Source organism: Tamandua tetradactyla, chromosome 12 (assembly GCF_023851605.1).
Source record: "Tamandua tetradactyla isolate mTamTet1 chromosome 12, mTamTet1.pri, whole genome shotgun sequence".
In the NCBI taxonomy this organism is placed as follows: Eukaryota; Metazoa; Chordata; class Mammalia; order Pilosa; family Myrmecophagidae; genus Tamandua; species Tamandua tetradactyla.
Genome location: NC_135338.1, coordinates 85,793,976 through 85,819,155, shown reverse-complemented (window position 1 = coordinate 85,819,155; position 25,180 = coordinate 85,793,976). Strand labels below are relative to the sequence as shown.

General features: G+C 42.0%; 1 protein-coding gene across 1 annotated transcript in view; it reads right to left on the bottom strand.

The window, feature by feature from the left end:
- Nucleotides 1–25,180, bottom strand: part of IGF1R (insulin like growth factor 1 receptor) — a 300,530-nt gene that overhangs the window by 61,957 nt on the left and 213,393 nt on the right. The window contains exon 3 of the mRNA XM_077124072.1: nucleotides 1,629–1,941. Coding sequence (XP_076980187.1) covers nucleotides 1,629–1,941 — 313 coding nt within the window. The remainder of the gene's footprint in view (nucleotides 1–1,628; nucleotides 1,942–25,180) is intronic.

Below are 25,180 nucleotides of genomic sequence, written 5' to 3'. Positions count from 1 at the left end.
CTGTTGCTTCTGAAGACTGGGAAAATGGGTGGGGAAGATAATGGCTCAATTCTTTGAAGAACACAGTGCCAAAGAAGAAATGACAGCACTGTCAAAACGTACAGTGTCTCTACACTGCCCACTACACAAGTAGCTGCAGAGTAACTGAACATCTCCAAACACCACAGGAAAACGGATCCAGAGGACAAAGAATACATCGCACCAAGTTTGTGGGCCAGCTGCCCCGCCCCAACCTCTCTTCCAGGAGGAAGGTGAGGTCTGAATTACAGCTGACCCTCCACTTGGTTCCAGGCACTGTGTGGGGTCCAAAGTGTACACTAGGCAAGCCCTTTTATCTTCTCAGGCTGCTAATAAAATGTGAGTAAAATGTCGCCATCTTATTTTGGGGAGAATAATTATACTTTATGGTCCACTGGAGTCCATGGCACATTTATCATTTCAAACTAATTTTTTAATTATTATTACAACGGTTATAAAAATTATAACAGGCAGAGCATTGTTCTGTGCCTAAAATTATGAAATACTGTGTTTTATCTTTGATGGTAGATTTGAAGCGAAGGCTACGAAAGTAGGTGCGGCAGCTCCAACTATTACATTAGAAACAGAACTTTTCTTATAAAGACTTGCTTGACGTAATTTACAGAAACAGACTGCAGCAAAAAGCAGGTAAGTAACACACTATGTTCAAAATGAATGTTTACTTTTCTACTGGTATTTTATCTTTGTAGAATAGTTGTATTTTGAAGCATCCAGAAGTTTAAAGGTCCCATGGTACATTTCGTGAAGTGTCTGGCTCTTTATAACTGAACAAATCCTTTCTAAAGTTCTTTGCTCTGTTTCAGAGGAACAGCAAATCCGACCTCTAGTCTTGCTCATGCCCAGAGCTAATAGTCCCTTCATATTGTAACGATGCTAAAATTTCTTTTTCAAAACCATGAACCAAGAGTAAATTTACATTAAAGAAGTCCTGTTTGTACATAGGAGGGATGCTCTTTATAAGGGACGTCACTGCTTCTCAGTTTAGCAAAGAAAATAAGGGACTCAAAGAAAACTGAGCAAAGGTGGAGCTAGAGGGGATGAGAGAAAGAAAAGATACTGGTGGAAAACATAGGAACCTGTAAGCTTACTGTTTAAAGGTTACTGCTTACTGTTAGAGCTGCTAGTTTAGGCAATGGTTCTGAGCTTGCACTGAGACTTTTTAGGCCAGCTAGCCGGCCTCAAGGATGCTGGCAGGGAATTATCTTTATCTTCCTTCTTGCATTCCCAAAGCCTTCACTGGGCCAGTGCTGAATAGCACGAGGCAGGGGAAGAAAATCCAGAACTACCTACAGTCACCCCTCTGTTCAGATGGTAACTCCACAAGTATACAGTAAACTCGGGTACAAGCAAGTTAAAGACTTCTTACAATTAGCCAGGCACCATACTTCTAAACCAAAGCATACAATAAGCTGGCAAAAAGAAATTTGGCTATAGAATCTCTTCAAAAATGTACCTTATGCTAGCCCTCGCCAATGGACCAACCCCCATCAACCTCTGATGGGCCCAGCTGGATGGAAGGGTTGAGAGCCAGGACCCTGCCACCGGCCAGCTGTGTCCGCGGTGGGCGGCTCTGCAAAGGCGGGACTGACCTCTGGCTCCCGTTGCGGATGAAGCCCGATGGGCACTCCTGCATGCATTCGCCGTCGTGGATCACGAAGCCCTCAGAGTCGCTGCTCTCAGCGCTGGGGATATTGGCGCAGAAGTCCCTGTCCACGCAGCGCCAGCCCTCGAATCTGTAGGTGTTGGGCGGGCAGGTGGGCACGCAGACGCCCGCGTAGTAGTAGTGGCGGCAGGCCACGCAGGCCGTGTCGTTGTCCGGCGCGCTGCAGCTGCCCAGGCACTCGGGGTGGCAGCACTCGTTGCTCTCGGTGCATGCTCGCTTCCCGCACGCGCTCGGGCACACTGCGGGGAGAGTGGGGAGAGGCAGCAGTAAGACGGTGGGTCATGCTGCAGGGACAGAACCGCGTGAGAGGGGAGGGGGCTGAGCCCAGGAAGGGCACGACAGCTCCCCCACCACGACCCTCATATCCGCCCCCCTCTCCCGAGACTAGCCAGATCGCTCAAACACCCAGTGAATTTCCCCAAAGGAAGGTCTTTGTGCCCTTCAGCCCACCTTAGACTTGAAGTGACTGGATGGTAGCTTTGTATTCAGACTTTCCTCAAGGCCCTTCCTATGGGGTGACTGTGTCTCCCCAAAAGATATGTTGGAATTCTAACCCCCATATCTGCGCATGTGACCTCCTTTGGAAATACAGTTTTGGAAGATGTGATTATTTACGATGAGACCAAACTGGATGGTGGTGAGCCCTAACCCAATATGACTGGTGTCCTTATAAAAAGAGGGAAAGCCGGACACAGAGACAGACACGGGGCAGAGGTTGCACTGATGCGTCTGGGAGCCAAAAACACCAAGACTGCCGGCAAACCCCGGAAGCTGGAAGAAGCAAGGAAGGGCTCTCTCTTCCAGGCTCCAGAGGGACCCTGCTGACACCCTGATTTGGATTTCTAGTCTCCAGAACCTCAGACTAGTAATTTCTCTTGATTTAAACTGCCATATTTGTGGTACTTACTTATGGCAGCCCTAGGAAACTAAGACAGCGGGGGAGTTAAAAACTCAGATTTTTTAAATCAGGGTTTAAAGTCCACAGTCTCCCGTATTTTCATTGCTTGGTCAGAGACAAGTCATTAGCTTCTCTGATCTTGCTTCTCTCTTTTTCATCTATAAAATGATAAACAGAAGGTAAGAAAGTTGTCTGAGGAGCACGTGATAATGTGAAAGCCCTACGTGAGTGATAAGGTTTATTATTACCTTAAAAAACATTAGGCTCTCTTCTCATTCTGCATTCCAAATATGCTCCTTACTAAAATCCTTTAAAAGCCTTAGTGTGCAGAAATAAAATGATTAGACAGTATAGTAAAGATAATACCAATCAGACTACACAATGGTTTTAGGAAAGTTTGTGTCTGCTTAGACATAATAAAGGCTTTTTACCCCCAGTAAGAAATAAGTAATGATATTAAGCGTCAACTTTTTTACCCATCCTAACATATTATTAAATCATGAAAAAAACACCACACTGGTGGTTATTCTCTTACTACAAGAAAGTGGTGGGAAGAACGGCAGTGTCTCTAAACCCAGAGAACCATAGGTTATTGGAAACCATCTCCTATAAGCCTCTCCATGTTAAAGTTAAGTGAAAGCAGTGCCTAATAAGCACAGATCCACAATTCATCTCCCAAATAGATGAGCTGGCATTTATTTCCATAACAATGCTGTAATGATCACACTCTATGGGCTGTTAGCCTCACTCACAAATAATGTATAAATTAACAAAATATGAAATCTGGTTTGCATTTTATGCTTCCTACTTTTTCTTTGAGTTGGAAAACAATACAAAATTATTTAAATATGTGCATTTTTGACTCTGACATGCATTATGTAGTGAAGTTTATGACTGTATTTTCTAATAATAAAAACACATGCTCAAAAAAATCAGAGATCACAGATAAGTGAATATAAAGAGCATCTTCCAGTCTACCTGTTCACAAATATGCATATGTGTACACATGTAAATATAAATATCTACAAAAAGGGTCAAGCCGTCCTGAAAGGTCAATGCCTATTGTGTAAATTGTGTAATATATTGTGCATCCTACTATAATGCAACAGCTGCATTACAACCCATAGTACAGTGTATCATAATTATAACCAGTCTCCTACCATCAGTTAGACATTTTGTTTCTTCCCAACTTTTAATTTTTAAAATCAGCACTGTAATCTTCACGAGCATCCTTAATTATTTCATTAGGATAAATTTCCAGAATTGACCTTGTTGGGTCAAACCACCCACTGGAAAGTTTATGCCTATTTGCAATCCCACTAGTTGTGTCCAAGAGTTCCCGTTTTGCTGCGAGCAGGTGAATTTTAAAACAGATATAAGAACTCAGACTCTCATATGGATAGGGTCATCTCTGAAGAGACTAGCCCTAACCTCATGATACTGTAGCTTAAAATAATACTGCAACTTTATCCTTTGAGAGACAATAGGTAGCCTTCCATTATTTGTTATTCTTATCTTTTTTAGTAACAGAACCTTGATTCTTAGTTGAGTAGATTGCCATACAGCTGAACTATACATCACCCAGACTCCTTTATGGACAGACATGGCCACATGACTTAAGTTCCAGCCAATGAGATATAGGCAAACTCCTTGCATGCAACTTCCTGGAAGACTCCTGAGAAAGGAGAGAGCATGTCCTTCCCCCTCCTTGCTGGCTAGAATACAGACATAATGTCTGGAGCTTAAGCAGCCAAGATGGACCAAGAGGTGGCATACTAAGAATGGTAGACCAAGATAAAAGTAGCTTGCATCCGTAGTGACTTTGGAGCCACCAGACTAGAATGCTCACCTCCAGACTGCTTTATACAAGAGAGAAATACATTCTTATCTTGTTTAACTGACTGTTATTTCTATACGTCAAGAAGAAAAACCATTCCTGTTGGGTTTTGCCATACCTTTGCTAATTTCATTCACCAAAAGTAGCTCTGTGAATTGTGGACATTTCTAAAAGCGACTCTACTCAAAAAGAACAAGGAGTAACTATCTCTGATTATTCAAAAAAAGTATATGCTGTAAGAGTTCTTACAGTGTCTGGATACATATATTGTTGACTAACTAAGGTGATCATCTAGCAGAGGATAACACTAAATTGGATTTTAAAACCTAGAATATTTTCAATAAACATATACCACCCACGTGTATACACACAGAGCCCTGTACACACACTATGGTCAAACTTCACGCTTGAATACATCCAATAATCAAATATATCCACTATGAGGGTAACTTCAAGATTTAAGATCTAAAGAAACATTGAAGTTGTGTATCCTTCTTTGAGGCTTTTAAACTGATAACAAGATAACCAGAGTCCATCTATTCTTCATTTGTTTATCCATTATCTATTGAACCTATGCCACCAGGTGTCAGTGGCAGTCCTTATCTGCAAGGGTGCCCTGGGTCCCAGGAAAGCTTTCACAGAGGTTACAAGGCTGGGTGGAGAGCTGAAGGATGGTGAGGATAAGTACAAAGGGACCCAAAGGGGAGACACAGGTAAGCATTTGTGAGAGCAATGAAGTCCCTGTGGCAGGAATGGGTTCCCATGAACCAGTCACAGATGATGGAGTGGGTGGTTGAGGAAGGAAGCCAGGTCAGGGAAGCACCAAAAGGCCTGGCTGAGGGGTTTGGTGCAAATGGCAGATAACAGAAACCACTGACAGTTTCAGGCAGGGAGACAGCATGATCAGCCTTTCATTTTAGAAAGGTCATGTTGGCAGCAGCATAGGGGGTCTGGATATTAGAGGGGGTGCAGCTGAGAGAGAGGCAATCAGGCTAGAAGTGAGAAGGCACCGCTGCCTTGTTGTGTTGTTCCTACAAAGTTCATATAATAGAATGGATCTGTGAGACTCATGTGATTGGATAAAGTGGGGTGCAGACATGACACTCATATTCTCATGCTTCAGGCATGTACTACCAGGATAAAGCACACACTGCCCTCACCCAGGGGACAGATGTCCCAGGAAGCTGTTCGTCAGCCATCAGCCATCACCAGGTTTTGTGACTGGAGGAAGGGAAAAATCTATTAAGAATCTCATAATCATCATCAGAGACTGAGACCAATGTCTACTTGCAAAAATCCCTTTTTTTCCACTTACAATTTAAATAAAAGGATATATGGGGCCTGCCATGTGGGAGACTCATGCACTTCCCAAACAAACAAAGAAGCAACCAACCAAACACAAATTCAGCTAATGGTGTTGCAATAAGAGGATGCTCACATGGAAGAAGAATGAAATGTGAGCCCCCCATACCAAAAAAAAGGGAGGTATATAACATAAATAATGTGCAGTAGTATCAAATAGCTATTGATGTAGTACTAAAAGCTCAAAAGCATTAAAAAAAAAAATAGAAAACTGCCTCCATGTACTTGTTTGAGATCAGTTATACCTAAATGCCAATATTGGGCATTTCAGATATGAGAAAGAAAGAAAAATACCTGACAAAGTATCTTCCAGGTTTTTTGGTAGATAAATTTGCATTTCCACTTCCCATTCCACAGGGAACAGCCTCCTTGGCCTGAAATCCATGCAGAACCCCCAAAAGAGTGTACTACATGATCAGTAGGTTCTTGCAATGACCCACACATGGCCTGGGGAAGTAGGGCGTTTTTCATTGGTGGGAACTACGTTAGAAAGAATATCAGAGACGCTTAAATGAGGTAAAAATGTTTTCTTTAGAGACAAAAAACAATTCCTCTTAAAAGGATTACAAATTGAGGGGTTCCGGTATGTTCAATGAAGCAAACTATGCATAAACACATATCACAGGGTGTGGAGGGTGGGGTGTGGGCTGTTGGAGAGTGGAAGGAGGAGAGATCAAAAGGAGTGGTGGCTTGTTTGCTGGAGAACAGGCTCCATAAACAAGAGGTGGCCCCAGGGAAGGAAGGCAGTATTCAGTGATCTGAGAAGGTTCTGGAAAGCAGGTAGGAGAGCATGCAGAAGTCAGGATAGCCCCAGAAGCTGCTATAAATTTTGCCTCATCTCAATGTATATAAATATTATTAGTGTTCAGGACTATTAAGGGATTTCTTGAAAAGCCCTAGGCAATGTATCTCACCAGCAGATGGATGGTTGCACCATGCAAGTGCCAAAATTTAAATTTTAGAACAGTAATCAAATTTCCAATTATGGTGATATAAGAGAAAGGAAGAGCACCTCTTCCCTGGCTTCTGTGATTAAGGAAAACACCTAGAGTGATTAAAGGCATTTCCACTTTAAAAAATAAGACAAGAATTAAAATGAAGCTGCTATAAACTAACACAGAAGAAAAAGTAAATTGATTTTGCCTATGAGATCTTTCTAGCCAGTTGGAATTCTCACAATGGCCAACAATAAAAACAAAAGCATATCGAAATTGTTGGAAAAGCTAACAGCATGTCCCACATCTGCCACTAATGTGTCATTCAGAGTTTCAGTCACATTAAAAAATGGGACACCCCATTTAAAAACTCATTTTCTTCATTTTGGGGGGAGAAGGAAAGTGTCACATGAATTAGCTTCTCTCCCTTCCCACCATCCTTGGACTTATTAAATTCTTTCTAGGGTTTGTAAAAATTTGTTTTTGTTCTTGCCAGCATCCAGCATCCATCCATCCATCCATCATGCTAATGGAGTACTGTGCTCAGCTGGAAGAACATGTGGGGCACTCAGCTTCTTCACAAGGAACAAAACAATGAAAGAGAGCCTACTTAGCCATGCAAGTTTGAAAAATTCAAACAATTTTATCCCACCTGATTTCTAAAGGATGGAAGTAGTTATGGATGTTCCAATACAGTAAAGTTTCCAAATAAAAATACAGATTAGTTTAGGAACATCTTATTGCTTCTGGGTGTACCCGAAGTGAAACAGCACTGTTCCACAAAAAACAAGAGAAGCTGTTCCTAACCAGCCTGTATCCTCAGGCGTGAGGGTGAACTGGTTAACTCCAGGAGAGTGGACTTTCATTTCCAAAATGCATTAGGGAAACATGGTTCAGAGAAATCTTTGGCTTCCCTTATTTTGCATCAGACACCATGGAGAGAGGAAGAGAGGAGGAAAGATGTAGGTAGAAATATAAAGGGGAGTCATCAGCAGACACATGAGAGATAGAAGGGAGGCCTAAGGAGTGCCAAGAGGATCTCTGAAGGAAACCTAGGGCACCTTATAGCCAGGACCAACTATGGAGGTCCAGCAACAACCCACCAGAGTCCGTGCTCCTTTCAAATACCACATTTACTTTTTTTTTTCTTTTCTGCATGGGTAGGCACCAGGAATTGAACCCGGGTCTCTGGCACAGCAGGCGAGAACTCTGCCACTGAGCCACCGTTGCCCACCCCACATTACTTTTAAAAAGGCACACTCAAGTGGATTTAAGTGTATGCATTTCTGCATTCTCAGTTCCATATGTCCACCCCTTTATACACCCCTTCCCACCAAGCAGACACACAAAGTAAAAGTTTGTGGAATTCTTCTAAGACTAGTGAATATGGTACCAAGGACCTAAAAATAAGAATTCAACCAAGGTGGTTTTTCCTTTGGTACTCTAATTAAGTTGAGTGAAGGAATAGAGTTGGCCCATCCTTGGGAACCACTTATGCAGTGTGCAGGCTGTGCTACTCTCCCAAGGACCCATGCTTGTCCTTTTTGGCCAGTGAACTATGGGCTTCCCATGGATTTAAAGTTAGATAGAACAGGTGCCTCCATTTCCGGGACCCCTGACTACAGCAAGGCTAGGGGCTTAGCCAGGTGAACCGGCATCCAGCCCAGGAGTGCACAATTGGCCTGAAAGGAGGAAGGTGCTGGCAGGCGGCAGGCAGGCCTCTGCCCGGGCTGGCACTGTGCCCACCAAACGTGGCAGCAGCTGCCAAGTTTGGGGTACTCTAACCATGCTCTTGCCTCATAAAACAATATTCAATCTGTCTTCACTTTTTCCCTCACATATATACTCTTCCCCATCCAAATCATTGCAAATTTAAAAAAAAAAAAAAAAAGGCATCCATCAAAGGGGACCAAGTGGTAGAGAGTGCAAAGGCTTCTTGGGCTCAGAAAGAGCCATAAGGAAACAATTTATTTGAGAATACACCAATCCATGATGTAAGACCAAAATGAACCTAATGTAACTGTATGTGTTGGTAAACTATAGATACACTAAAAGTAAAGGACAATTCTCTCAAAAGGAAAACGAGAAGAATTTGTCAAGTTTATGGTCATCCTGAGGAATGTCTAATGGAAAACTCCACAGAACAACTGCCTAGAAATTACAAACAGAGTTGAATACAACTTCAAAACCAGTGACCACTTCGGTACACCTGGAAAAGTATACCTATTGGGCTGAATCAGTTACGCACAGCCAAACAAAGTTCAAGGGGCAACCCCTTTGTCTTCAATGTTCACAAAATAAAATCACATTTGCAACCATCTTTCTCTTGTTGCCCAAAAGAAACCATATCCTGTTCTACAGAAAACATTCCACAATAGGAGTGACGAGAAGAGACATTTCTGATTAGAATGCAAAGTTACTGAATTTCTTTCTCTCTTTGAAACCAAAGGAAGTGTGACCATTTAAATAGTATCACGAGAACCAGAGTGTAGGGCTGCACCCCAGTGACACACAGAAAGGTACACTTCAACACAACTCTGAGGGTGACAGCAAGGCTGGCTTATAAAAGAGGTAGGCCACACAGTTTCCAAACTCATAAATGTACCGGGCCTTAAAGCTCTCTTCTTCTCTGAAGTCCAGTGTATACAAAGGAGTTTCTAGTTGGAGTCTTGGAAGGGGGTTTCCAAGATTCCATTTTGAATCTGCTTCCTTCCTAGAAGGAAGGCCCCTGGATAAGGCAACCTGTGTCAACACATAAACTTTTCAAAATGCTAGGGTATGGGGATGGCATGTAGGGACAGAGAGAAGTCCCATGCACTCACTCCTCACCACTCCTCAGAGGACTCTACCTCTCCTCTGCCACCTTCCACTCCTTCTGAGGGGACAGCTAGTTGCAGAATTGCTTCAGAGCATACAGTAACAGGTAGAAAATGGAAGAAGCTACTCTTGCCATCAGCTCTGCCTTGCTCTGTTCAGAAGCAACAACTACTTACGCAGCCACTTTTTCCCTTTCATTAAATCACAGATTTTTAGAGTTGAAAGAAGTTTAAGAGTTGCATATATCTTACTAGAATTAAACAAACAGACAAACAGAGAATTGTACAACACAACAGTGAACCCTAATGTAAACCATAGACTATAGTTACTTATACAATTATAATAATATTCTTTCATCAATTGTAATAAAGGGACCACACTAATGCAGGTATCAGTAATGGGTGGGGAAATACTGGAACTGTATTTTCTGCATGATTTTTCTGTAAAACCTAATTTTAAAAAAACAAACTTTATATTAAACAAAAAAAGAAAAGAAATTTAGAGGTCATCCATCTCATGGCAATCCAAAAACTTCTCTGCCACAAGCCTAAGTGACCCTTCCAGTAGTGTTTAAGAGGGCTCTGGACTTTAGAGAAAGTGCACCACGCTGCTAGATAAAACGAATCTTGGCCAAGTTCCTCCGTATACCCAGTGAAAGTGTACTTTCTAACACTGTACACTCACCAGCCCTCATGCAGGAGCCTGATGCACAGGGGCAGTGGAGGCTTTCGTATACAGGTCACACTTCCCAACACTCAGACACAAATAATACCAAGATGGTGATTGTGCAGTTCCTCTGAAGGCTTTACTCAGTCACAGCGCAGGCAACAACATGTACGACCACCTCTTCTTAGCCAACACCCAAACCTATTCAAATGCTCCATAAGTAGTATGAACAGTATGGAATACAATAGGACTAAGCAACTCAGGATGGGTCTTCCATGACCAAACTGCTTGCCTGGATATATAGTCCCCATACATTATCTTAAAAATAACTACCATCGTCTTACCAACCTAGCTCATTCTGACCTAACTGCCTGAAATTCCTAGGTCTTTCACACTAACTGTTTAAGTCCCTCCTACACGAATTCAATTTATATTACTGAGCCTGAATGCAGGCCATCTTATTAATATAAAGTTAATATCCATTGAGTTCTTTCTACCTGCTAATACAGTAAGCATCTTCATCCTCATTATCTAATTTAATCTTTGTAACAATCACAAGGGCTCAGTGTCATTGCCCTCATTTAAAGATGACCAGTGGAGGCACAGAGAAGTTAAATAATTTGTCCAAGGACTCACAGCGATCAAGTTGCAAACCTGGTTTTCAAACTGGATCTGCCTGACCAGAGAGGGTGCACTCTTCATCATGTGCATATGCACACGTTGTTTCACCCTGTCTGTGCTGTCTAAAGGAAAAGGGCTGGTAAAGTGAATGAGAGGCATTCACTTTCTTTTTAAGCATGCATCCATCAGGAAGAAATAAACCCAAGTCCTAGCCACTCTCTGGGATATACTATTTAGTCTGAAGGACAAATCCATGAAACGTGACATTCTGGACAAGGGTCAAGCTTCCAGGTTATGTTAAGAGATAGATAACATGTGACCACTAAGCCTTCTTTATTTATTGAGTTATAGCAAAAGGAACCCTCAAGGCCAGTTTTCTGGCACAAATCTGCAAGGCTGTGTACCATTTAATCAACAGTTTAACCAACAGGGTCATGGCTAAGTTGCAATACTGAAGAAGCAGCAACTCTCACAGAAGGCACTTAGTTCTGGCTTATTCTATGGGGCAAGCCTAACTATATACATGACTGTGCTATCAGGAAACCAGACCAACAAGACCAAGAGAGACTCAATGACCCACAGAACCCACTCCACACAAACAAGTCTTACTAGTGAGATTAGATAAGGGGTTTGTTCTCTTCACCCATTCGTATGGCTCAGCAAGGCTGAAAAATTGGTCAAGAAGGAGGAAAAGGCTTCTTCTGCGCCATCCCCCTTACTCTAGTATAGAAACACATATATTAACAAGGCTCACAGAAATATCCCAGTTTTAAAGCAGATTTTCACTGTCTAGTACACAAGGTGAGCCAAGGAGGTTGGGCAAATATTTCATACTGGTTGATGAATGCATCTGTATTTCATTAATGCACAAAAGAGATAATCACCTGCTTACTACACCCACTGGATCATTTAAGTCTCAGAGACTGAAAAGCCATGTGAGTACTGAGAAAGCAGAAATTCCCAACAGAGGCTCAAAAAGGGCACCCTAGAAAACAGAGGAAGGACCGGCATACATAGCGTCATCATTAAAAAAGAGGTCCAGAGTTACTTAGTAAGGGTAAACAAAGAATAGTCATCAAGTCAAAGATACGAAGCAGGAAATCACAATTAACACCCAAAGCTGAGGTACAAAATGCAGCTTTGGAGTCTTCTTCTAGCTGAGTTGCTGGTTTTGGTTACTGTGGTTTATATAATTTTTTTTTCTTCATAATTTTTTTAAGTTATAGCTTTATTAAGCTATCATTCACATACCATAAAATACACCCATTTAAAGTGTACAATTCAATGTTTTTCCCCCCACAGAGCTGTGTAAATGCCACCACAATCAATTTTAGAATATTCTCATCATCCCCTCAAAGAAACCCTATACCCATTAGCAGTCACTCCTATTTATCCTCAACCCTTCCCATCCTAGGCAAACACTAATCTAGTTTCTGTCTCTATAGATGTCTCGACATCTCACCTCAATGGAATCAGAGAGTACGCAGGCATAATCTTCCTGCAGAAATTCTGACTTTTATGATTCACAGGTGGCAAAATTAGCCCAGTAAACCTTTCTATTATTCGGTAGAGATAAAATCAAAGGTACATGAGTAGTAAGTTGGTGGAGAGACCCATGTGGACTCTAAAATCTATTCGCATTATAGATTTATTCTAAAGGAAGAAACAGACTTGATAACTGTATCAAATCGACTAAACTGTACCATTCTTTCGACATCAGGAGAAAAGACTAACAACCATCTAGTCTGCGGGGACGGTCACCAGCTTTGTAACCCTCCCGTGCACTCAGAGGCAGCATGGCATCTATTCGCTGATGGGGGGATAAAATATACTCATAAATGCAAACTACATAGAAATGGCTGACAAATGAAGATGACATTGAAGGGGAAGAAACAGGAAAGAGAATAGTTGGATATTAATAAAAGGGAAAAGGATTTGACCCTCCATTCCTTTTATTATCACTGTCATTTTATAAAACAGAAAATGCTTTTCAAAGAAAAAGTTTTCCTAATGAACTTTAAAAGTATTCAACAAACTTTCTTTTGAATGCATACTCAAAGTCGATGTACAGATTTGAGACAAGGTTTCAGGGGAAAAAAAAAATCTAGGGCTGGGGATGAGCACTTTGCGTATCCAGGTAGATGGTGACTGCTCCAGCGAGCGGAGGGAAGGCTCCACGAGGTAGGACACTCTCTAATCTACTATTTAGACACAAGAGTGTCTCTCTCACATACCTCACACCCTCTCTGCCATATATATATATATATGATATATATATCATTCTCAAAAAAGACGGAGAGAGAAGTAACTATAGAGAATGGGAATGGGTGGCTCTTTTGAACCTCTTTTTCCTGGTTCTGTGACCAACAAGCAAGTGCACATAAAGACACCAACACTTAATATTGCCTGTCACGGATGCTTTTAAATGGGCCAGGGTGGAAAAAAAATATTCTTTTCACACACTTAAAAATTACTCCAAGTTATTTTAAATGTGGAACTGTTTGTATATTCCTTATAAGTTTATAAAACTCACACTGTCCCTCCATGACTAAGTGAAGTGGAATTGAAAGAGTATTCTCTATTTATAACTTGATGGCCTGTTCGTGCCTACAGCCCTATTTCCATTCTCAGTTACTGTACACAGAGTTATGTGAGGTATTGTGGGCTCCTAAACATCGCTGATTTCCTAACAAGGCAGGCCTGTGTCCCGTAGGGACAAATTGGGGGCTGTTCCATGCAAGTGGAGGCCAAACTCAAGAGGGAGAGGCCTCCAGCTTTGTGGTTTTGGCAGCCTCTCTGAAAACTGGTATTAGGACCCATTTCTGGGCAATTACACGCCTTACTGGTGTTGACCGAAGTATCAATGCTACTGATACCTTGTCCATGGTACAGACCCATTAAAAGTTCAATGCTATGCAGCTGTGGCTATGCACATCATGCTTCTATATTTATTTTGGTAGGAACTGCTAGTCCGAAAAGGTGCCATACTTCCACTCACATGTGCAAAAGCCCCTTCTGCACACAAACATTGATTCCAACATAATTTAAATGACAACATAACCACTTGCAGGGAAACTACTATTTAGAGCACAGCATACAGTGTTTTTGATAAAATTTTGTCAACAACAACAGAATTGTTTACTAGGAAACTGTGATAAATGTACATGGTACCTGTGAGGCACAGTTTTACAGTATCTGTGGAATTAAGATTTTTATAGGCATCATGGCCATGAAAGCCTTTCACAGGCGTTTAATAAATGAACAAGAGAATGGCTCCTAAAGAGCTACTTCTTAGGAGGATACACACCTATTCAACGATCTCATTTTGCAAAACACTTTGGGATCCTCTTTTGAAAAATGCTTCTAGACACTATAGTGCAGTCTGATACAGCTTCAAGAGGGACAAGACTTCGGAAAAAAGAATGAAAAAAAAAAACACACCTTTTTCCATAATCCCCTTTTTCTTTTTTTGCTAATGTCAAAAGGAGAAGGAGTTATCACAACTTAATTTTGGGACTGCTGGTGAGGTTGGATGTTTTTTCGACACGTTTCTTGGCCTTTGTACTGTCTCTGCAGTTAGCTGTCTCTTAGGGTCTTTGGTCCATTATCTTCTCAGGATCTTAAGTTTTAATTATATATTTACATTTGTATGAGCTCCTAAAGAAGTATATGCTTTTTAAACATGGCATTGGGCTTGAAAATTTTTGTTTTAGGTGGTTTGAGAGAAAAACGCCTTTATTTGTTTCTCCCTCCCTTCCTCCCTCCCTTTTTTTGTAATTAAATATGTCTAAGGAGCATGGGTAGCCACAGCTATATATCAGTGACCTTCAAGCCTACTCATTCACTACCCTTCCAGCTTCTTCGTCTTCTTGCCTTTGATCTTGCTACTTCCTGGTGGCATGCTTTTAACCTGTAAACATTTATTTTAGAGTACATGGTATACCAGCATATCACATTATTCTTTTCCATTATCAAATCCAATTGCTGGCACCATCTCCTAAAGGTAAAGTACTTCTACTTCTGCATAGAAATCACAAAAGATTAACTAGAATTTCAAAGTACAGTAAACTCTGCTATCCAGGATGGCTAGGGGAACAGGGCGTCCCAGCTAATCAGGCATTCTGGTTAATAGAATTACTACCCAAACCTTACGAGAACCAGCTTTCAGAGAACTAGAACACAGAAAATCTACACACAGGCACACACACAAACAGAGGGAAATTTTATTTAATCTAGTTGATGCTTCAAAAGTGTCTCAGAATTACAAACAAATGTAGAAGCATTAGAATGTCCTCAAAAAGATTATCAATAATTTTTGAAAAAAAATACACACTTGCCAGTCTTACAGAATTCCTGTTGGTTCATATTTTATTTTGCTTAGTTTTCATTTTTGTGAGTGACAGAGGGAGTGGTGGGCAGTCCACTTGATAAAATGCTATCAGTCTTGCCAGGGTGTGTGAAAACACGCTAAAAATCCTTTGTCGGTAAATATAAACCCAACCACATACTACAAACTATCATTTCCTCATTTTCAACTAGGGTGAAGTTGGACTCTATACTTTGGAAAGGATACCTGAAGGATTTCAAAGTTTAAGACTCTCCTTCTCCCCGCCTAGTTGAGTTTTCTGTTGCTTTCTGTTTTCGTTTTTTGGTAAATGATAGGCATGACTGGGTTCAACTGAAGAGCCAACACACACATCCCTCGAGTAAAATGGCAGTTGAAAGAGCATGTTTCAGACGTACATGCACAAATCCTCAGTGGCTGTCAGATCTCAGCTCTGGAGATGGGCTCACAGACTCCTTCTACTTTTTCAAATTAATTCAGAAACATCGCAGAGTTTAAGTTTTTTGTTAGATTTCTGAGCCATTAAATATTCAGTTTTATTTTCTTATTCTAGGTATTTGGTTTCTTCCACAGTATTATATAAATTATAAGGTGAATTATATCGATGCAGGCCCAGCCAGCGTCACTTAGGGTTCTAGGAAAGCTGGAATGTGAAGCAAACCCTGCAAAGTAGAGTGGGAAGTGCCTGGGCTTTCCCATCAGCCCAGCCACTCCATTGCCTGGACTCCCGGCAAATCACCTCACTCCTCTGAGCTGGCCACAGGATCTCATCCACAGTGGACCTAGCCAGGTGCGGTGCTAGAAGATATAAGTGGGCTTCTTTTCCCTTCCTGTTTGGAGCAGCTCTCACCCTACTCCACACCCATGTCTTTTAATTGCCTCCCAAACATTCTCTGATACAACCTATAGACTGATTTCCAGATATCACAGGAATTTGCTTAGAAAGATGGATAAACTTGACACTTAGGCAAAATCTCATAAAAACAAATGGGGGCACCTCTACAAGGCAAAGCACAAATGAGGTTCCAAACTTAGAAACTACATCCAAGGATCATTCTTTCATTCCATCCTTGGCTGAAGACTGAAGCAATTTGCACAGAAAGTTCATAAATATATAGGGATCCAACTTGCACCCAAGCTCCAATGGCTGGACCCATGACTCCACGTTTGACATACCATGATAATGAGCAAGTTTTTGTTGCTAAATGAAGGGCTCAATAGACGGCAACTTTTAGAACACATTATCCTGCTTTTTCCAAATCAACTTTTTAACTCTTTCCCTGAATACCATAAAATAAAAACTGGCCAAGGCACTTAGAAAAAAAAAATGGATCTCAAGCATAAAACTTCAAAAATCTTATCAAAATCATGAACCTGAATAAACTAAAAACAAGGACCTGAACTTTAAAGAGTTATCTTTTTTCTTCTTCTTCAAAGGAACAAATATGTAGCAACTTCCTTGAACTCCAGCTCTTTCTTGTGTCAAAACAACTGTTGTCTCCGCAGCTTGCGGCACATTCTTGTCCTCCAGCAAAGGGCCTGGGAAGCCGGGGTGCTGAAGCCACAGCTCTGCAAACTGGCGTGCAGCATCTCTCAGGGTGTGTTATGTTTTACTCACAGAGAGAACAAGTACTGGCAAGTGACAAAAAAAGAAAAAAGAAAAAAAAGAACATGTTTTGCAAACAATCAGAGTGACCTGAAACCCAGGGCAAAGGCTGAAGTCAGCGTTTGTTCATCACAGCGCAAGCCAGACTCTGCACAGCGCTCATTAAATGGAGCGCCTGAAAAAGGGAAAGGCTTTTTGGTTTCCTCCATTCACCCAGGAGGACGCTTCATCTGTGACCTGGGAGAGGAGAGGGAGGGTCCACATACCCACCCCCAGTCTGGGCTGCATTATGGTGTTGATTTGGGGAAAGCCCTGAAGAAGAAGTCATTGGATTCTGTAGCCGAAAGCAACCCAAGAACTCGGCATCCAGTCCAATGTCTTCATCTGGCAGATGAAGAAAGAGAAGCCCAGAGAGTTGATGCTTCTAAGTCACACCACGTGTGGGAGACCCAGGTTCTCTAGCCTCCGTGCCCGAGTTCTCCTCACACCACAAAGTCCCCAACCTCCTCTGTCCCATCACAAAGAACAGCACCTCTCAACCTTTAAAGCACAGGACCCCTTTCCATAAACGACTCACATCTCCTCCTTTAATACTGTTGGACATTTTTAAATGAACGGTTTCCCATTTTTCAATTCTGAAGTTGCCTATTAAACACACCTCCCCTCAATTAATTCACCCCACCTCCTTCTCTTAATCTAAGAAAACACCAGCTAAACTTTTCCCCCATGCCCACTTTCTCTGGATCCACAGATTGGGAAGACTTTATCTTCCTAAATTAACATTCTCAGCCAACACAAGAACTTATATTTTGAACCTATGACTTTCTCCCCCAGCCCTCTCTATATCATACGCCCACAAACCCTCCCTCCGGCCCACCCCCATCCTTTGAAATTTCTAAAAGCCAGGAGAGGAAGTGCCTCGGGGATCTTAATAAGCTCAGTCATGCTCGAAATATCCGTTTCACCCACAAGGTATTGTGGACAGCAATTCCAAGGGAGAACACATTTAAAGAAAATATTCTCTTCTTCCAAAACTCGATATTTGAAATGCCTAAAAACATCATTCTCACTAATTTTCCTTAACATACCCATGAACTGGCGACAGACCAAAGGTTGAAAAGACACCGTTTACAATACTCAGCACCCACCTGCTAGCACGGGACAACCTGCTGATTAAGAAATCGCCTTTTGAGTTGCTGAGACCACAGAGGGTACATATTGCAACCTGCCTTGCCCCGGGACTTGTAAAACTCACAGGAAATCTTTAACCACCTACAGAGAAAACCCACTGCCAGAAAAATGAAGTGTAAACACTTTATATTAAATTAGCCAGGCAGGTGTTTTTTTCATTTTTGTTTTTAAGAAAATAACATTATTCCAACTCACTATTTTCAAATTCTGGCTCACTTTCAAGTCTCCTGGTGGCATGTGGGAGCAGAAGTTCAGCAGACACGTGTCTTTGCCCCTTTGGAAAATGTTTTGCTTTTTTTGATGAATACAAACAATCTACAAATTAGTATCTTCAAAAAGCAGCCAAGAGAATGTAGCCAACAATTTTGTTTACTTCACCTGGGGTTTTCCTTCATACTTCTATGCTGGACAATGAGAGATATCAAGAATCAAGAATACAAATGTATTATCTAGAGAGAAATAATCTGGCCTTAAACTTATTTACTGGAGATAGTTTTTGAAGTATCAATGAAAATACATAAAAAGAGAGAGAGAGAGAGAGAGAATAGGGGGGAAAATGGAAAACGTTAATGTATCCCAGGTGCACATAACATGTTAATACATCGTTTTGAGGTCTTCTGTTTTAAAAATCTACCAGCCCACTAATATCATCATTTACACACTTCCACCCTGCTGGGCTAAGTCTGGTCTTCTGGGTACACATCTCTCAACAGCCTCGGCTTCCTGTCCACGGGGAGGGACATGATGGTATGCGGTAGCATTCCTTCGCACACAGTGTCAAAAATATATTAAAAAGCAAACAAAACTACCAGCCCAGAAGCTATGCTGGCAAAACCTAAAGCAGCAATTTAGAGACAGCCTACGCCCATTTGTGTGCCAGCTTGGCCACATTTTTAAGGTCCCAAGTCATGTCTGTCTGTCTATTTTCTAAAAATTAGTTTTAGGGAGAGTCAGCATTCAGGATTTTCAGATGCTTCAGTTCACCTTCTGTTTTGGAGGTAGCACCGAACTGCAGAAAGTGTAGAGATTAGAGAGCATCCTGGCTCTAGTTCTGACCAGATGGAAGAAGGGTGCGCAGGTTTTGTCATTTATAGGCAGCTGTACAACAATGGGCCTCAGTTTCTTCACTGTGCGTAGAAGATAAATAATATTACCTTGTATTACTGTGCAAGAGTAAATGTAGTAACACACATAAACATATTGAATATTTCTCCTGGCATATCTCAGGTGCTCCGTAAACATGAGTTACTATTATTATTTAACCCCAGACTGGATTTTAATGTCCTAGGGCTCTAGACCTGGCTCTGTCAATACTCTATTTTCCAGCTGACCTGTGGATGGCAGCAGGGAAGAGGAGCCTCACAGTGACCTGACGATTTCTTTGTAATCCCCCTGGATGTCCCCTAAGGGCTAGAATATGCTGGGAGGGGGTGAAGGGGGTGACTAACAGCCAGTGTGTTTGGGTTCATATATTGGGTTCCCTACAAGATTTCATTTTGGGGGGAAGGGTAATGTGGCTAAGACAAAAAAAAAAAAAAAAGAAAACAAAACAAAAGGGCAGGATTCTTAAATATTTAAAATTCCACATCTGCTCAACCAAATAAAAATGTCATAAATTTCAGATCAGGTTGGCTTTCAAATTCCAGTTTTTCAATGATGTTCTTAAATACATTTGCTTCTAAATAAACTTCATTTAGGGAAGTGGTTATTAACTTATCCAAATTATTAACTTATCATTTGAAGGTTCAATGTAGGTCAGTTACTATTTTAAAGGACTCCCAAGATACAGATTTGGGGGGTTGAGTGAGGGTGAAGCAGATTACACTTTCCAAAGCCTTCCAACAAAACATTATCAGTGGTGGAAGTTATACCTTCAACTTCCATCAGGAAGCACGCGTCTTTTAGACAATGAAACGAATGTTCTATATTTCAGAAGACTTCACGTGGCTCTTCAAAAAAAAAATAATAATAATAATAATAATAATAATAATAATACACGCGCAGGTCAATTCAGTCCTAAATAAATTCAACTTTTAGATGATGAATTTGATGAAGATTTTCCTGCCATAGCAAAGAAATCCACAAACTCCTTCCCTCCATGCTAAACAAAAAATTGCTACAACCAATAAAGAAAGGTAAAGCAGAGGTCTCCCTTGTTGATGATTATGGGGGTGAGGGGAGGTAGGTGGAAGGTAAGTAGTGTGGAGATGCCAAATTTGGATTAACATCCCTCAATGCATAAACAAATGGACAATACTAAATAATTCTATTCCAAAGGGCTGTGTGACTAGTCCCTGCTATCAGGGTCCCCATCAGAGGCTACTCAAAATTAGAGGCTTGCTTGAGGGCTGAATAAAACTATCTGCCATTAAGATTTTCCAGGTCAGAGGAATCTCTTCCAGGATCCATGGGCTGAACATCTGAGTTGCAACTAAGAACACGTGCCGCCTGCTTAAGAGAAAAAAAAAAGTCCCCAAACATTGGCTCTGTCCACAGGCAAACCCTGTGGCCGGCTCCCCCTAGTGGACATCGGAAGGACAGTCAGTTGGCTGGAGAAGCTGTCGAATCATCCAGTTCACATGTCACCTGCACCTCTGTTATCTAGAATCACTGTATTTGCTTTTCAAAATTAATTGTGGATGCCAGGGGCACAGTAGTGCGCCTTTCTCCTCACCCAATTAGTCAAGACCACTGCTATAGGAAGCAACGCATTCCGTTCCCACTCTTCTCACTGGTTCGATAAGGATATTTTTATTTCCTGGTGTGGGCACTCACTGCTCAAGTTGCTGGGTGGGACACTGGTGAATTTGCATTCCAGGTTACTGAAAGGCTGCAGATGCACTGCCTGAGTAGAGACAATTTCACTGAATCCTGATGGTAATACACAAACACATTCCTCTCATCCTCGTGGCCACTGCTGCCACCACAGTGGAGCGGTGGTGCCTTGAAGGCGGTCAGGGCTTCCCCGACTCGAGGCCTTCACACAGGACTGTTCCTTGTGCCCGACTTAGGTCTCCTCCCACTGGGACCCCCTGCTCAGTCTGCCAGGCTGAGCCTGGGGGGTCATCAGCTCCAACACCCAATCAGGGAGGTGCCTTTCCTGCCGCCCCATCATTTTATAGCACAGCATCCTCTTCTCCTTCAAAGCACCGATCACATTTACAACCAAAGACATTTTTCTATTCAGTGCCTCTCCCTCTTTTTTTCACTGGGTTGTACACTGTACTGTGGCAGGAATCCTACCTGATTTTCCATCACTGTGTTCCTGGCCCACAGCAAGTGCTCAGTGTACATTAGTTCAGTGACTCAGATATATAACATTTATCTTCTACTCAACCATAAGCTCCTTGAAGGGCAGGGACACCATTCCTTACATTTTTATTTGCCTCAAAACCCCTTCCACAGGCTTACCCACAGATACAGGAAGATATTACCCACAGATAATTTAACCCTTGATTATGACTTACGCAAACTTTCTAAAAGCAGTCATTGAATTTCATACATACACATATTTTACACAAGACAAAAACAATACCAGGGCTGGCGACAGTGGCTCAGTGGCAGAATTTTCGCCTACCATGCTGGAGACCCGGGCTCGATTCCCGAGCCTACCTATGAAAAAAATTGTTTTTTAGAGGAACCAGACCCAGGAATAAGCATCTCCCGCTCTTGGTCTGGTCTGGTTGTCTTCCCAACTTGATTCAGGTCCTTGGTCATCTACGTTTCTTATTCAGCAATGTCGCAAATTCTCTTTGGAATTCAACAAAGTGGAAATGGGTAACAAATATGCAACAGGAGGGAGTTTCCGGCAGGATAAGGAATTTTTGTTTGTTTTGAATAAATGACGACAAGAACAAGATGAAAATCAATTCCCACAATCCCTCCTAAAAAAAAAAGGAAAAAAAAATGATAAAACTCAGAGAAGCCACTTTGAGGTAGTGAAGAATAAAACAACTCACAGTCCTCTGACTTCATTTCTTTGCTAGTATTCCTGAGAGAAAACAACCAGCCACAGCCCTCTTATCAGCCATACCTGCTTTGGAGAAGACGTTAAGATTTTTTAATGGAATAATTCTCTCTCTCTCAGAAGCTCAATATGAGTAAAAGCTGAAGGTGTTAGAAGGAAATTGAATAATGACTGTTTATGTTATTTACTAGGAGGAATGCGCCACCATTTGGGGGACACGCACTGCTACGCTTGCAAACAGCTTGGCATGCACCATCTGATTTAATCTCTTCAACGACCCTACTGGGGAGGCCCTAATATTTTTCAATCTTTTCTGAGGCCCAGAAAGAGTATGGCTTGCCCACAGTCACACAGCTCACAGGAGGCACAGCTGGAATTCAAATCCAAGTAGCCCGACTCCAATGTCGATGCTTTCAACCAACATGACATACAGCACCTTGAGTGTGTTATAGGGTTTTCTAGTGTAGTTCTTATAACCCACCCAGGGAGAAAGGAATTAGCATTATTTCACTGGGGAGGAGAGGAGATGAGGATCAAAGAGGCCATTACTTGCCCTGGGAGAATTCAGAGCTAATAAGTATAGGGCACATACTGAACCCCGGCAGCCAGGCTGGCCCTAAAATCACATTAGGCTTACTTCCAGGGCTATTTGGGGTTGTTCCAAAAGACCAAAAAGCAAGGAGTTTGGCTATTTGGTAAAAGTAGAGACTTTACTACATTGTTTAACCTAATTGCAAAATATCTCCCAGTTTTTATTTTAAATGTCATAAATCAAACAGTGTTTAATCACAATGGCAGTAAAACACAAACACACACATACAAAGTCCAAGGACTTTTCTTTTTGCAAGTTCTTATGAATTAAATATTTGTTCATTTAACAGCTGAGTGCACCTGTCTGTAAGACCTGCCAGACTCTGAGAGGGCTAGGAGAAAGACAAGGTCTGCCGTACTCTGCTAAAGGAGATGAGATCTAAAACTCAGATTTATGTCATAAATGGTACAACTCAGGAAGGCAAGAATAGTTCCATCTTGGAGCACCACAGAATGGAGGGCATGTGGTCCGAAGTAGGAGCTATCCAGTGGCAAGGGAGCCAAGGAATTGCCGGGGTTTGGGTTGGGGGGCTTTTAAGATCCATCTAATTCAATACAAAATTATATATCATCTTTTATTCATGTACAACTTTAAAAATGTAAACATTAGCTCAGTAAATTTTGCCTTTAAGAAGAATTTTAATTAAAACAAAACTAATTTTAAAAAAACACAACCACCTCATTACAGAATCTGGTGGAAAAAGAGGCTTCTGTGGGGCTGCCCAAAGTGAATGAATGCCTATGGATCATTTATCCCTAAAGTTGTTTAGAATGGACTAATTCTTCTTCTTCTTCTTTTTTCTTCTGGCACAAGGAAATTTTAACCCACTTACAATCCCTCTATTAAATTAAAAAATAAACAAACCTCAGTTGTGAGAGGCGCCATTGGTGTCTGCCTCCTTGTCTCTCCATCACAAAAGGAGAGGAGGGCTCACTGGTCAGTATTTCATGAATTAAAAAAAAAAAGTGTAGCAATGCTGCATGGCCAGAGTGAAAAACAAAAACCTCAGTCATTTGTTGAAACAGACAAAAACAAAAGCTTCCTCTACATATTGAATTCTAAAAATGAATCACACATTAAATGTGACATAAAACTTTAACTTTCACAATTAAAAGCAAGACGATGGTACCAAACAAGTGGCCATCTCCCCTCTCTCAGGTTTATCTATTTCTGCATTTCATTAAGCTGTCAGTATGTCCGGCCAGCAATTCCTCACATCCCAACAGGAAAATTTCATGGCTCCCAAAGGTCTGAGTCAGAGGAGAAAGCTCATGAATATTCTGATTTTCTAGAGCAGATACAACGAAATCACAACAACTGATGACCAGATACAGAGCTACCTACCACACTTATGGTCTCTAGAAATGTTCAAAAATAATTTATCAAAAGTTGGATTTCCATTTTCAAAGTTATTAATAACAAGAGTTTTTCTGATTTTTAAATGTAGGTTAATCTTTCAAGCCTTTCTTCTTATCAATAAATTACGTATACGTTGGGCTCTCCATTAATAAAGCTGTTGCTTTAATCGCATTTTAATGGAGGCAAATTGAAAGTAACTGAAAGAGAACCTTAATTTCAAAAGTAAATCGGGAAGGAAGCAGAGTGCTTACAGGGAAATTCAGAGAGTGTACGTGTCTGTGCAGTGGGATAGGGTGGGGGTGGGGGTCGGGGTGGGGGTGGGGGAGTGAGGAAGCGACTTTTTCCAGTGGATGGCAGGCGGATCCGAAACTCTTCGGGTTAGATTTGGGATTCGATGGAAGCAAACCATTACTCAAGAGTTAGCGTGGGGCAGTAAGTCCGTCTCCGAATTTCCAGGACCGAGTTCTGGAATGTATGCTCTTATCCTAATTTAATTTTTTTCTCCTTTGCAAACATATTTGAATCTTTAAGCTACGTACCCCTCATGACGACATTAGCAACTCAACCCCGGGAGTGGTGGGGCAAACCCTCGATCCAGCCTCCCGGGGCGCGAAAGTGGTAACAATGCCGCCAGACGCGGGGGCACCCTCCTCTTAAAACTTCGCTTATTTCCTGTCAAAACTAAACTATCTTTTAAGAAGAAACTGGAGTTTGTAATGAAACAGTTCAAAGGACCTACTCTTTCAACACAAAATGGGCCCACATTCAGGAAGCCCGGCCCCCCTCCCCTTCCCCTTCCTCCCCCTCCCCTTCCCCTTCCTCCCCCTCCCCTTCCTCCCCCTCCCCCTCCCGAGGGAGGCCACGTTGTCGTGGCACTGGGATCGTCCATGACCGACCCCGCCTGGAGGCCGAGAAACCCGAACCACGAGTTCTGTCCAGAAGACACACTCGGGGATGAGACCCTCTTAATTCGTATTCGTATACCGCAGGATTAAAGAATTAGAAGGAAAAATAAATAGCAAGGAGCTAATGTCTTCCAAAACAGGACGCCACACCCCAACACCGCTCCCTTCCCGATTCATTGGCTCAAGTCCCAGAACCGCGGCGCGGTCCCGAGACCATGTGCAGCAGCCGTGTGCGCGCCTGGGCGCAGTCACGTGCCCGTGCCCGCCATCGGAGCGGACACGCGCTTTCCCCGCCCCGCCTCTGGCCAGCCACGGGCTGAAGCCCGCGCAGGGCCAGCGATGGCGGCAGACTCTCCCAATGCAGATCCACACGCGCA